The 12,888-nt window shown below is 39.9% G+C and overlaps 1 protein-coding gene across 3 annotated transcripts in view; it reads right to left on the bottom strand.

Annotated features, from left to right (window-relative positions):
- The window catches only part of NRG3 (neuregulin 3), an 877,678-nt gene that overhangs the window by 202,407 nt on the left and 662,383 nt on the right, over nucleotides 1–12,888 (bottom strand). For all 3 annotated transcript variants that reach the window (XM_077822029.1, XM_077822030.1, XM_077822031.1), the window contains exon 3: nucleotides 11,296–11,369. In XM_077822029.1, the coding sequence (XP_077678155.1) occupies nucleotides 11,296–11,369 (74 nt within the window). The remainder of the gene's footprint in view (nucleotides 1–11,295; nucleotides 11,370–12,888) is intronic.

Raw genomic sequence — 12,888 nt, 5'->3', positions numbered from 1 at the left:
AGGTACCACTTGTGTGGGTGATGTCTGGAAGTTCCATGACAGCTCCAGCTACAATGCAGACAGCAATGTACCAACCATCTGCATGCTGGAGGACAATGATCAATCAGAAACAAACAATTACAAACATGCTTGATGGCAACCTACAATTTGTTAGTGATATGTTTGTTCCATTTCTCTTTTCTGATGTTTCTAGTGGATTATGTGATGAAAGAATCTTAGCCACAATCTGAATCATAAATATATTACAAGCGTTATCATCACTGTTCATATTTGCCTAATTGATTGCTTCTGTGGAGACTCTTTTTCCTCTATTTTGACTTGACCATAGCTACTACATTTTTCTTCATAATTTTCCTCATTTACATATTTAAATCAGTGATTAATCAGCTAATCCACATAAAACCCTGAGGCCTGTACATATTATTAAAGTCTGCAAAGTGCTTTGAAATTGTAAATAGAAAACAGATCTCTGCCTTCCATACAAGCTAAGTACATAAATTTAATAAACATATTTTAAGGTGATCCACAGCATGTGAAGTTGAGACACCTGTCCTTAAGAAATTCAAAATATGTGGCTTTGGTGACTGAGTTTGATAGTGTCACAACTGCATACTAGATGGATTGATATTAGCATGGTTCAGAAACAAACAGTGGATCTATAATGGTACAATTGCCACCACTGCAGTGGGGTATTACCAAACTTTGAATGCTTTGGAATTGTGACAGTCAACGCAATGACTGCTTTGCCCAGTAATATTCGATTTCTAAGTCTCAGTAACAAAAGAATTTAAACCACTCTAATTTACTTTAGTTTTCTACTTTGCTTTTTGTCTCTAAAAAAACTAAATGCAATAAATAAAAAAATTTAACAACATTCCATACAAATATAGATAAATACAATGCATAACCCTACAGGATTCATATCCACATACACTCCCCATCTCCAAACATTCAATTTAGGTAACTATAAGTAGCTGAAGAGCTCTCTATAGGGAAAGGTGAATGCCACTAACACTTTCAAATGTTATTTTTTTCTAGAAACTTGGAGTAGGCAGTGCTGCACTGTTGGCAGCGGTGTCGATATCGGAGTTGAAATCATGTTTATAGCTGACTCATTATAGTTAGAGAAATGCTAACATGTAAGATTCTCAGGAAGCAGTCTGGTTAGAAGGCCTGATGATCAGTCAAGCTAAAAATAAATTCAGAATGAAGTGTATTTGGAAAACATCCGAAGCACTACAATGCAGTCTTAACCAGAATCAATGATTTTAATGATAAAACCATAGGTCCTGATTCAATGAGGTACTTAAGCACATGCTTATCTTTATGTCCACTTTTAAGGGTGGGCCACCCAAGATAAGAAATGGCCATAACTAAAAAGTGTTGACTAAATGCTTTTCTTCAAACTAATTGGCCAAGGGAGTATCCTTTATGTCAGTCTAAAATTCTGCTAAGTAGCTTTCTGGTGTCAGCAGAGATCTCTCTGTCCCTGAAGCAATGGTCTAAAGAAAAGTACGAATACAACAGTCTAAAGAATGGAGCTTTTGTTCCTGGGCTCCCAGATTTTTATTTGCTGGTCAAATTGCCAAACAAGCTTAACAATGATAAATAATCATTAGTATACTTTCACACTCCTACAACAGTTTCCATCTGAAGACCCCAAGGTGCTACAAACATTGATAAATTATGCCTCAAAGTACCTTTCTGAAGTACAGAAGTATTAACATTCCAGTTTTACAGCTGGGGAAACAAAGGAACAAAATCATGTAGGCACCTAACACCCATTGAAATCAATGGATGACAGATACCTACGTGCTTCTGAAAATCCCAACATATACCTTTAAAATCCCAACAATACCTTTAAAAATCTGGCCCACAAAAATCATGGTCTAATTGAAATCAATGGCAAAACTCCAATTGACTTCAGTGGGATCAGGATTTCCACACGGTCTGTGGTAGACTCAGGAATGGAACCCAGATTTCCTGAATCCCAATACCTCAGTCTCACTACTAATCAGTGTTGCATCCCATATAACTTTTCTATCTGCTTGACTTCTTACCTTAATCTTTTTATTAAACTCTTCTCTGACTCTATGCAAAATACTGATGGAAGGCATTTACGGTTCTTGATGCTAGTTGTCCTGATAAAAGTGGATGCTGTGGAGCTTTGACAAGTTCAAAGCAAAGTATAAGGAATTCCTCTTCTCCTTGGTGCTCTTTCTATTTTTTAGTCCTAGCTCTGCTATGCTACCGTTCATTGGCAGAACTTGCACATATCTTCCAACAGAGTGCAGGCTCATCCATAACCATCATGCATTCTCCCCACAGAACATAAATTATACTGTATAGCTCATCACTGATCGAATTAAAGTGATGTCAAACAGCCGATGTGCCATCTGTGAAGTGAGCTTATTGATTCCGAAGATACATGGTGCTTAGTCCTGCGTTTCACCACTGAAACCAAGTGGAGCAGGATCAAGCCTCTGGTGATAATCTAGCATGACTGAAGTGGAAACAGGACTAGCCTGGCCAGAATAAGTTTAGAGAATGTCGTAGTTTGACTTTCAAGGATCAGTCATTTTTGTACTTCCTTATAGGCTACTTCCGTGGGTGGTATTATCACTCTGCCTGTTTGTTAAATATCAGAGCACTTCACCGCCTGTGTGGCACTCTCTACTGCCAGTACTACAAGCCTTCTCATAATCATCCAGAGGCTTTATTAATTCATTGATAATCATCACCATCCTTCCAGTACAATGGTGTCACTATGCATCAGAATGTGAATTAATTTGGCTTTTTTCTTGCCAGTGTTGCTAGAGGATTTCTGGAAACTTTCAGAAGGATGGACTAAAATTTGAGTCATTAATGGCTGTCTGTTGGCCATTGTTATCCCAACATAACTGCACAAGGTGCCAGACAGAATTATTGTAAATCGATGCTTCCTGAGAAAATAAAGCCATTCCATTCCCTCCATTTATGTAGTGTGCTCAATACTGAGGCCTATTATGAAAACACATGACAAGAAAGTGAAACATGCTGGCTCCTTCCTGAGCCATTTTAATGCAATGCCTGTGAAGACAGAGCAGTGACTCAGTACACAGACTAGTTCTGTCAAAAGTATCATTGTTATTGCAGCTAACTGTATGCCCCGAAACTTCAAGCACTATCACCACCAAAGTTCGTCCTCTGAATTTCCTTCTTGGATTTTTCCAAGAGACTCCACCCAAATCTTATGGTAGAAAAATAGCATCTGTTCTCTACAGGTGAATTTGAAGACTCAGATTTGTCCCTGATTCCTTGTCAGTATGGTCAAATACAATTTAAAACCAAAACAAGACCCTAAATCTGCCACCAGTCCTGACAGATGAGAGACCACCGCTACTGTGAGATCTAGCACCTATTTATTGACAACTGACCACTGGGTCACTAAGACTCTATTGGGTTAGTACTGGCATAGCTTTTAGAATGTAACTGGAATAGAAAGGAGACAACATACTCTGTTTAATATCTAAATTCAATGGGCTGCATTCCAATATCTGGTATCAGTTAGAAATAAGGGAGACTCGTGGGTTTTCTTCCAGGTATTCATGCTCTCGCTGGCTAAGATGCCGTAATATCACGACACCTTTGTGAAATCAATGCCATCTTAGTCAATACTGAAGCCTTTACTCTCTCAAGAGACTTGTATAAATCATGGAGATAAAGAAAAATGGCAGCACCATTCAGGCAGCTGAGTGGCTAATCTATAGATTAAGAAAGAAACTGATGTAACAAATGTGGATAACACTCTTCAGCTTAATCACTTTGGACAATGTGCTTTTTGCAATATCCCAAAATACCATCTCCAGTTGACCCATTTTGCTCATCTGTTTCCCTGAGCATCAAGAATTATGGCTGCTGCAGTGCTGAACTTTCCTGCTTTGAGGCCTGTAAATGTGATCTGTCATGTTACAGAAACAATTTCACCTTGTCCAGTCAAGCAGAATCAGAGCAGAGTTTACTAGGAAGGGACTAGGAGAGTGACATTGATAGTAAGATACCATGTTATACATGCATGTATGATTAGAAGTTAGAGTAGTTACCTCCAGAGAGGACCACTATACAAAAATAACTGGTTCCCAAATTTCACAGAAGTTATGCTTCCAGCTGTGATTTATATTCACTATCTTTCTCAGAAACAAAAAACTTGGAGTGGGCAAAAACAGAATCAGAAAAATTGTGAATTTGTTTTCAAAATTTCACTGAGAAAAAGAAGCATTACAAAACCTCAGTACTTCTAAAGGTCTTTCTATTTACCAAAACACGGTATTGAACTGCCTCTTTATTCACACTGAAATCAACAGGAGTACTCGTGGGAGTAAATGCTCACCAGTGTGAGTAAGTGTTTCACAACTGGCTACCTTATGTAATATTGCACTATCTATTTATTCACAGCCATCTGTTGTGATCATTGTATAATGAACAGTAGACACGTCTCTCTGCAGCCACACAGGGGGAAAAAGATCACTTAAATGAAGGTGCACAACAAGGAAAGCAATATAAAGTTCCAGAGATTCTTTATATAGGTGCAGGTCCCAAATCCCTTTACAAGCTGCCAACAAACAGAAAGTTGTTTGGTCTGAAAGCCCACATCTTTCCTTACAGATGATTTTTTCCCGGCCTTCTATTGTCTATGGCTTATAAGAAGATTTATTGATTAAAGTTTCTCTTCACTTGCTGGCTGGAATTTGTACAGTTTGATTTCTCCATTCTGGTTGCTTGTGGGGATTTATATACCACTAAAAGTCTCAAAGCTCCTTACTTCCATTGCTGTCCTTGCTCAGACTGGCCTCTCTCTGGAATAATCAGTTTTAAAAAGGAAAGCTGAGGAACCAGATTTCTCTCTGCTCCCCAAAAGTATCTTCTTTCTCCCAAGTCTTCTCTCTCCATGGTCTTCCACTGACATGCAGTCTTCATTAGCTGCAAGCCTGACAGAATGCGGGTGGGGATGCACACACACAGAGAGAGAGAGAGAGAGAGACTGGACAAACCAATCTTTTTACTTATATATGACTCCCTCATAGTGAAAAGAAACTAGAAAACAACTCTTGAGATTCCAAGCTTCACACTATCCAATCTTCCAGGATAGAGGTGAAGATGGAAAAAGGGGAAAAAATCCTTCCCAAGTTTTTAAAAGATTTGGAGTCAAATTACAATCTAGTGTGATCTGGTGACAGTTTGCGGAGGTTGCCAACTTTCTAATAGCACAAAACCAAACACCCTTGCCCTGCCCCTTCTCCAAGGCCCCACCCTTTTTCAGATGCCCCAGCCCCTCCACAACCCCTGTCTGTTGCTCTCTCTCCCCCACCCTCACTCGCTCACTCATTTTCACCAGGCTGGGGTAGGAGTGCAAGACAGACTGAGGGCTCTGGCCAGGGGTGCAGGCTCCAGGATGGGGCCAGAAATAAGGATTCCAGGGTGTGGGAGGGGGCTCTGGGTTGGGCCAGGAGGTGGGGGTGCAGGCTCTGGGGTGGAGCAAGGGATGAGAGGTTTGGGGTGCAGGAGGGGCTCCAGGCTGGGGTGGAGTATGGGAGGGGGCTCTGGGCTGAGGCAGGCGGTTGGGGTGCAGGTGTGTTTGCAGGGTTTGGGCTCTGGGAGGGAGTTTGGGTGTGGGAGGGGACTCAGAGCTGGGGCAGGGGGTTGGGGTATGGGAGGGGGTGCAGGGAGCAGGTTCCGGATGGCAGTTACCTTAGAGGGCTCCCCAGAAGCAGTGAAGTATCTCTCTGGCTCCTAGGCGGAGGGGCGGCCAGGCGGCTCTGCATGGTGCCTGTTGCCTCTGCCCACGAGCACCATTAGATGTGGTTCCTGGCCAACTGGAGCTGCGGAGCCGGTGCATGGGGCGGGGGTAGTGCACAGAGCCCTCCAGCCATCCCTCCGCCTAGGAGCCAGAGGGACATGTTGCCGCTTCCAGGAGCCACGTGGAGCCAGGTAGGGAGAATGCCAGGCCTGCCAACTGGACTTTTAATGGGTCTCTTTTCAACTGGACGTTCTGGTCGAAAACCAGACACCTGGCAACTCTAAGTGTGCACTGGTTTCAATCTGGATTGGGTCATCAGAATAACTATCTACACATACTGTAATGTGCTCTTGTGATTATAGTAGAATTTCATAGACTGGATATAACTTTCTTGAAGCTAATCACTGAATGTGTGATTTAAAAACTACCATCACCACCACAACTGGGTCTTTTGAAGGAAGGAGAGAGAATTATAGCAATGCCTTTTGCCTTACTGCTGACTTTTCAAAATGTTTTGTTATAGTCACACGTTTTGCTCAGATTAGCCAATTAATTTAGATTCTGCTAGCACTTGTAGATGCAAAACGTGGGGAAGAGCTTAAGGAGGCTTCCCCTTCACTTCCATGGTCTGTATAAAGGCCTGCAAAATTGTAACCTGCAGTCTATAGGTAGCTCCTTCCCTAGTCCCCCAGTGGTGCAGGACACCTCAGTGAGTGCAGGGGTGAAGCAGGACCCTGGCACACCCCATACACCACGAGCCAAACTGGCCAGCTACATGGTGGAGAAGTAAGCTGCACTTCACAATTGGGTGTTGTAGCAGGTGCACATGCACTCCATAACTAGAAGCTCCAAGAGTCATTCTGCCCACTTTCCTCAGGGTTAGTGTAACTCTTTGCTAAGGGATATGCCTAAATGCACAATCTAGCCGCTAATGTGTAAGAACTTTTAGATAAAATCCAACATACTTGATTCAAATCCATATTTTTATTCAGTCTCATACATATTCCATGCAGCAACAATGTGAAAAACATTTGTTACAAATCTAAAACTTGTGCCAGAGCTACTGCAAGATTTGCTGGCATTTTCTATCCTTGCCTGTGAACCTGGCATGATTTATAGTTTCAGGTTTTCAGCTGAGCTTGATGGTTTGTTCAAACCTGAAACTCAAAACGAAGAGCAGATGTAAATCCCTGTGATCCAAAACCAAGGGAAATGTTTGGCACAAAAATGAAGCCTCTGTCTCTCCATCCATGGTTTGGGAACTTGATGATGAAAATGAAAGAAAAAACCTGCTGTTATCCATAAAAGCAATACAAGAGGCTTGATCTTAATGGTATTTGGAAACTGTTCTCTCACTAGCTTTTTCACTTTCAGATTTGAGAAGCATGTTCGTCGTTTACATTTTTTACCCTGCACATTAGTTTGGAGCACATCACCATAACCTTGTTTTGTGCTTGATGATGCTGACAGAAAAATCACTAAATGACACCTATAATGCACTGTCAGCTATGCTGTATTCAGTGTTATATTAGAGCTAGGTGTTGTTAGATACCCTGTTAGAGTCTCAATTAGCTTACCTCCAAAACTGGTTTCAGAGTAGCAGCCATGTTAGTCTGTATCCGGAAAAAGAAAAGGAGTACTTGTGGCACCTTAGAGACTAACAAATTTATTTGAGCATAAGCTTTTGTGAGCTACAGCTTACTTCATCGGATGCATTCAGTGGAAAATACAGTGGGGAGATTTATATACACAGAGAACATGAAACAATGGGTGTTACCATACACACTGTAAGGAGAGTGATCAGGTACAGTGAGTTATTACCAGCAGGAGAGCGGGGAGGAGAAAAACATTTTGTAGTGACAATCAAGGTGGGCCATTTCCAGCAGTTGACAAGAACGTCTGAGGAAAAGTAAACAATAAACATGAGAAAATAGTTTTATTTTGTGTAATGATACATCCAGTCCCAGTCTTTATTCAAGCCTAAGTTAATTGTATCCAGTTTGCAAATTAATTCCAATTCAGCAGTCTCTCATTGGAGTCTGTTTCTGAAGTTTTTTTGTTGAAGAATTGTCACTTTTAGGTCTGTAATCGAGTGACCAAAGAGATTGAAGTGTTCTCCGACTGGTTTTTGAATGTTATAATTCTTGACGTCTGATTTGTGTCCATTTATTCTTTTACGTAGAGACTGTCCAGTTTGACCAACGTACATGGCAGAGGGGCATTGCTGGCACATGATGGCATATATCACATTGGTAGATGTGCAAGTGAACGAGCCTCTGATAGTGTGGCTGATGTGATTAGGCCCTATGATGGTAAAACTGTAAAATTATAAGGTCCAAATATTTTTGTATTTTAATTTCTTTTTAAAGCAATTGAGGAACAATTTGGCTACCTGAGCTGAAAGACTATTGATTCTGAATTCCTCTCTTCTCTCCTGAGAAGGCAGTGTAGTTATGATTTCCCCTTTCCTCTCTTGGGCCTTGGCTTTTCAATATGTTCTGTAATATCCTGGTTATAGTGTTTCAACACACAGCTGGCACATCATATTAAATGCGTGTTCTCGTGGTAATACAGTTCTGGAGCCTTACAATTCCACCTCTTTAGCAGCAAAACTCTTGTTTTGCAAAATAAAGTCTACAGAGTTCCTGTCTAAAAAAAGTCTCCTTTCCTACCAGGAAGGTGAAATTGTAAAGCTCCAGGACTACCTCAGTGTGAAAGCACCTCGGCCCAGATTTTTAAAAGTATGTAAGTATTGTTGTGTTCAGTTGACAGAATTTAGACTCCAAAGTGGCTAAATCCTTTTTGAAAATGAGATTTAGGTTCCAAAATCAGTTAGGCATTGCGACACTGAGCACAGGAATGGCTAAATACCTTTAAAATCTGGGCCTTTGTCTTGTCTTTTACTACATGCATCCTGGGAATGTTATCATGAGGAGCAAGAAAATGTGTCCCCCACTTCCCGTTTGGATTTCCTCTCTTTCCACCCCCACCCTTAAAAATAAAAGCAAAACAAAATAAATACCCACAACTTTCTCATTGTCTTCTGATGCAATACCTTTAAAAATGGAGGAGGAAGGGGAACACTGTCTTTATATGGAGTTTTACATGGAACCTGATGACGAGAACAGGGGACAATACTTATAAGTCTACATGGAGAACTGACAATCCAATGCTCAATGTTGTACTTCCCATATGATGTGCCTTTTCTTGTCTGTTGTCAAATTCAGTAAAATCTCTAAAGTGATTCTACTTCTTTTTTTCCACATACCTGATCAGGATTTCTTTTTTAATACACACAATTTGCTCCTGGGGCCCTCTCATCACTTTGCAAGGCTGATTTGCGATGTCTGTCATGTACCTTAGGGGCACACTGTTTATATAACCCTACAACTTATTGCTAACAGAAATGTCAAGCCCACTTGCCCCACATCCACAAATCTAATCTTGTCCTGTCATTTCAAGGACTCCACCTGATCATTTTGGGTCAATGCAGCTCCTACTTCTAATCCTACTGACCTCTGGGACACAAACATTTGATAACACATGTTTTATGGTTAACCCGTTTCACCTCAGTGACCCTTGAGACTTTTACTTTATGATCTTATGTGTGGTGTGGCATTAGTCTTGAAAATGACATTGATATGGCCAAAGAAAATGACAAACTCCAGATAAAATTTGCATACAGCTGCTCTGAGGGCTCATTTTGTGGACAGTAAGGCTCTGATCCTATAAACAGATGGCATTTTTTCTATAATGTAATTACCACGGAAGTGATTAAAATCCTTCCCTTCAGGGATGGACCCAAGCCACAAAATTCAGCTCTGGATGCTATGGCAATTCATATCAGATGAGGATCTAGCTGCTTGCTTGTAAGTCAACACAGTAGTAGATTTCTGAACACAACCTCTATTGAGCAAAATTAAATTATCCTTTATGATCAAGAAGAATCACAAGAAGATTTCAGCAGAGATTGAAAACACAGGATAGGCTCTGCTGGCTGCATAATTATTTTTAGTCAGTACCAACATAAGCCAACTGGAGTAACAGTTGCTCCCATGTTAATGGAAATAAGTCTGAACAATCAACACAATGTCAAAAATCAACAGGAAAACATGCTTAAAGATCTGAGGAAACATTAGACACATTCAAAATATATATTCTGTATGGTGTTTGGCCTAACTGCACCTTTATGAGAGTCTTTCCATTTACTTCATGGGGTTTGAATCAGGTCTTGACAGGATTTCATTGCAACATCTCACCTCTAGCCCAGAAATACTAGACTACGGTCTTCTGATAGAACCAAGTCAAATAAGCATCACATCATCTTAATGTTAATAATTGATTTTTCTGCCCCTTGCTTTTAAAATCCATTGAACCTGCCTGCCTGACAGCTGGTGACCCTAATGCACACAACTTAGTGGGCTAGAATCAGTCTATTCATTGTAGACTATATTACTACAATTAAAGGGCAGGCTAAAAGAAAAGCTAGACCAAACAGAAAGCAATCTATAATGTGAGTGAGCCAGACATACAATACTGCAGAGCAACAGGTATCTCTGGCAGCAGTCATCCAAATAGCCTTTTCGACACCTAGCAAAGGAAGAAAACAACAAAAATAACCAGCAACCACGAAAATAGAAAGAAACAAGCATCATTTAAAAAAAATCACTCTGGAAATATATTACTTTTTCAAGGTACAAGAAAGTAATAAGGGATTGGACATGACCCTTTGTTTTATGCCTTTTTTATTTTTCTTAAAGAAAAGGCAGATAAGAAAATTAAATGAATAATTTGGTGCTATTTGTTAAATGGGATCCCTTTTTAGGAAATATGCCTTGTTCTGCTAAGATATTTTACATACATTCTTATTCAAACAGAATGAAAATCAGTAACAAAACAAAAAAATGAACTTGTGCCTGTATGGTGCTTTTACAAGAGGAGGTGTAATATAGTGCTACATTCTGTCCATTTTGCTCATGGGAAGTAGAGCCTTACCCCACAAGTAAAGTAGAACTTCATGTGAGCCTGGGGACACATTCTTGTCCAGAATGTTTAAAAGAAATAAAGAGACCATATTTTCGCTAAATGTTTAATGTTGCACTTTAAGGAACATAAAATTTTGTACTTTTCAGTTCATTTTTTTTTGTTCCTTTGGAATCATATTGTTTTACTAGTAGCACAAAACAAAAGAGTACAGAAAATAAAGGTTAGGATCCTTAGCTGGTTAATAAAGACACAGTTCCATCAAAATCAATGGAACTATTCCGATTTTGATCCAATATGTTTTATTGATATAGATCCCCCTTTGCTTTTTAAAATCGCTTATAGGGGTATGTACTTTTTCCAGCAAAAATTACCTGATCAACAAGATTTATAAGTCTTATACTAAAGGGATACCATTCTTTAAAAGCAATTGAAATTGGCCATAATAGAATTCCAACAATAGGCAAAGGGTCATCTCTTACGGCAAGAGTTGCCTCCAGCATGTGATCAAGATAGTAGAAAAATATTTGACATACTTGGATCTGACAAGATTGAGTCGGTTTTCGGCAAAAATTGGTCACAGCGGACTCCTTGGTAGCCCTCTTTGCACCTGAGAAAAAGGGGATAAATGACAAATATACGCATGTGGAAGTAAAAAGTGAATTTCAAAACATCACATTAACTGGAAACATTGTTGGCAATGCTGCAAAGGACTTACATGTCTCTAATAATTTGAGCCATTACAGAAGCAGCTTATTGCTGTAAATAAATCGGGTGATATAAAATAGTCTCCATTTCAAGAAAGCTTCCTCTGAATAGTTCTTGACCATTTTATATCAAAAGAAACTGTTTAAATGTGATTTTCTTAACTTCAGTAAAAAAGCAATTATATGTAGTAAAATAAATTATCATTACATTTTGTTATAGGTTTATAGAGCCTCGGTTCTGTACCAGATGGCACATTTACAACTTCTCAGTCTTTGGTTGTCCTAATAAAGAGTGAATATTTATCTTGCCATTAATTTTAAGGTCCTTTCTTGCCATGCCTAAAGGGTAGCATGTCTTTGGGCAATATTTATCTCTCACCAATCTGGCGCACGTAAACCAAAATGTCCACTGCCTCCACACATTTATTTTATAGTCAGATTCTAATACTGTTATTCAGACGGAATAAGTCCTTACTCCACATTAATCCCATTGACTTCAGTGTGACTATTTGTGGAATAGGTTACTATTCAATTTAAATAAGGATATCAGAATCCTGCTATGGCTAGTGTTATGCAGGAAGTCAGACTAGACAATCACAATGATCCATTTTGACTTCAAAATCTAAGAATCTATTAATTGTGTTAACGATCTGGATTCTTCTCAACTGTGTTCAAACATGCTAAAATTTTGTAAGGTAGAATGCTATTGCTGAGTCACAAATAATTGAATAATGACCACTGTTCCTAAGCACAGAAGAGAGAGGACTCAGAGTATTTTGTTTTTAACCTCCAACCCTGAGGGACCAAAAAGTGACTCATGTAAGAGAACAACAGACTCTAACACCTTTACAAACACTGCACTCTTGAACTTGTTTATTTGGCGTGCCTCCTATCCAAGTATCAAAATAACCCACAGAAGGGGTGCTGGTTTTCTACTGGTGGCAACATGTTCTATTAGCCTTTTGAAAATCATTTTTATTTGCCACTCTGACTGTCATTCTATGATAGTAAATGTAGTCATGTTACATAGCAAAAATACACATTTTATTAAATTGAAAATCTGTTCTCTGAAAGTTGCAAAATGATATTTAGCATGGCCATATTCTACAAATACTCACCTCACTAGCTAGAGTGAGTCTTTGATGAGGCCCAGAGCAATGGAGATGCAACCGCTCCCAGTGGGACAGAGAGGGAAATCTCAGCCAGGAGCAGCTGGAGCAAACACTGTATATATTCCATCCACTGATTCCTCCTCCCTGTCCCCTCCTGATGGCCTTCAGTCTGTGGGGGTGTAAGAAAGAGGGGAAGGTGTTCCTTCTTTCTTTTTCCCTCTTCCCACATCCCCCTTCTTACCCATTCTGTTTGGGAAGTGGGGGAGACTATACCTCACATTGCATTAGGGCAATGGAGCCTGTCCCACCC

Source organism: Eretmochelys imbricata, chromosome 7 (assembly GCF_965152235.1).
Source record: "Eretmochelys imbricata isolate rEreImb1 chromosome 7, rEreImb1.hap1, whole genome shotgun sequence".
Lineage (NCBI taxonomy): Eukaryota > Metazoa > Chordata > Testudines > Cheloniidae > Eretmochelys > Eretmochelys imbricata.
The sequence above is the reverse complement of the archived record's forward strand: the minus strand, read 5'-3'. Positions and strand labels throughout refer to the sequence as shown.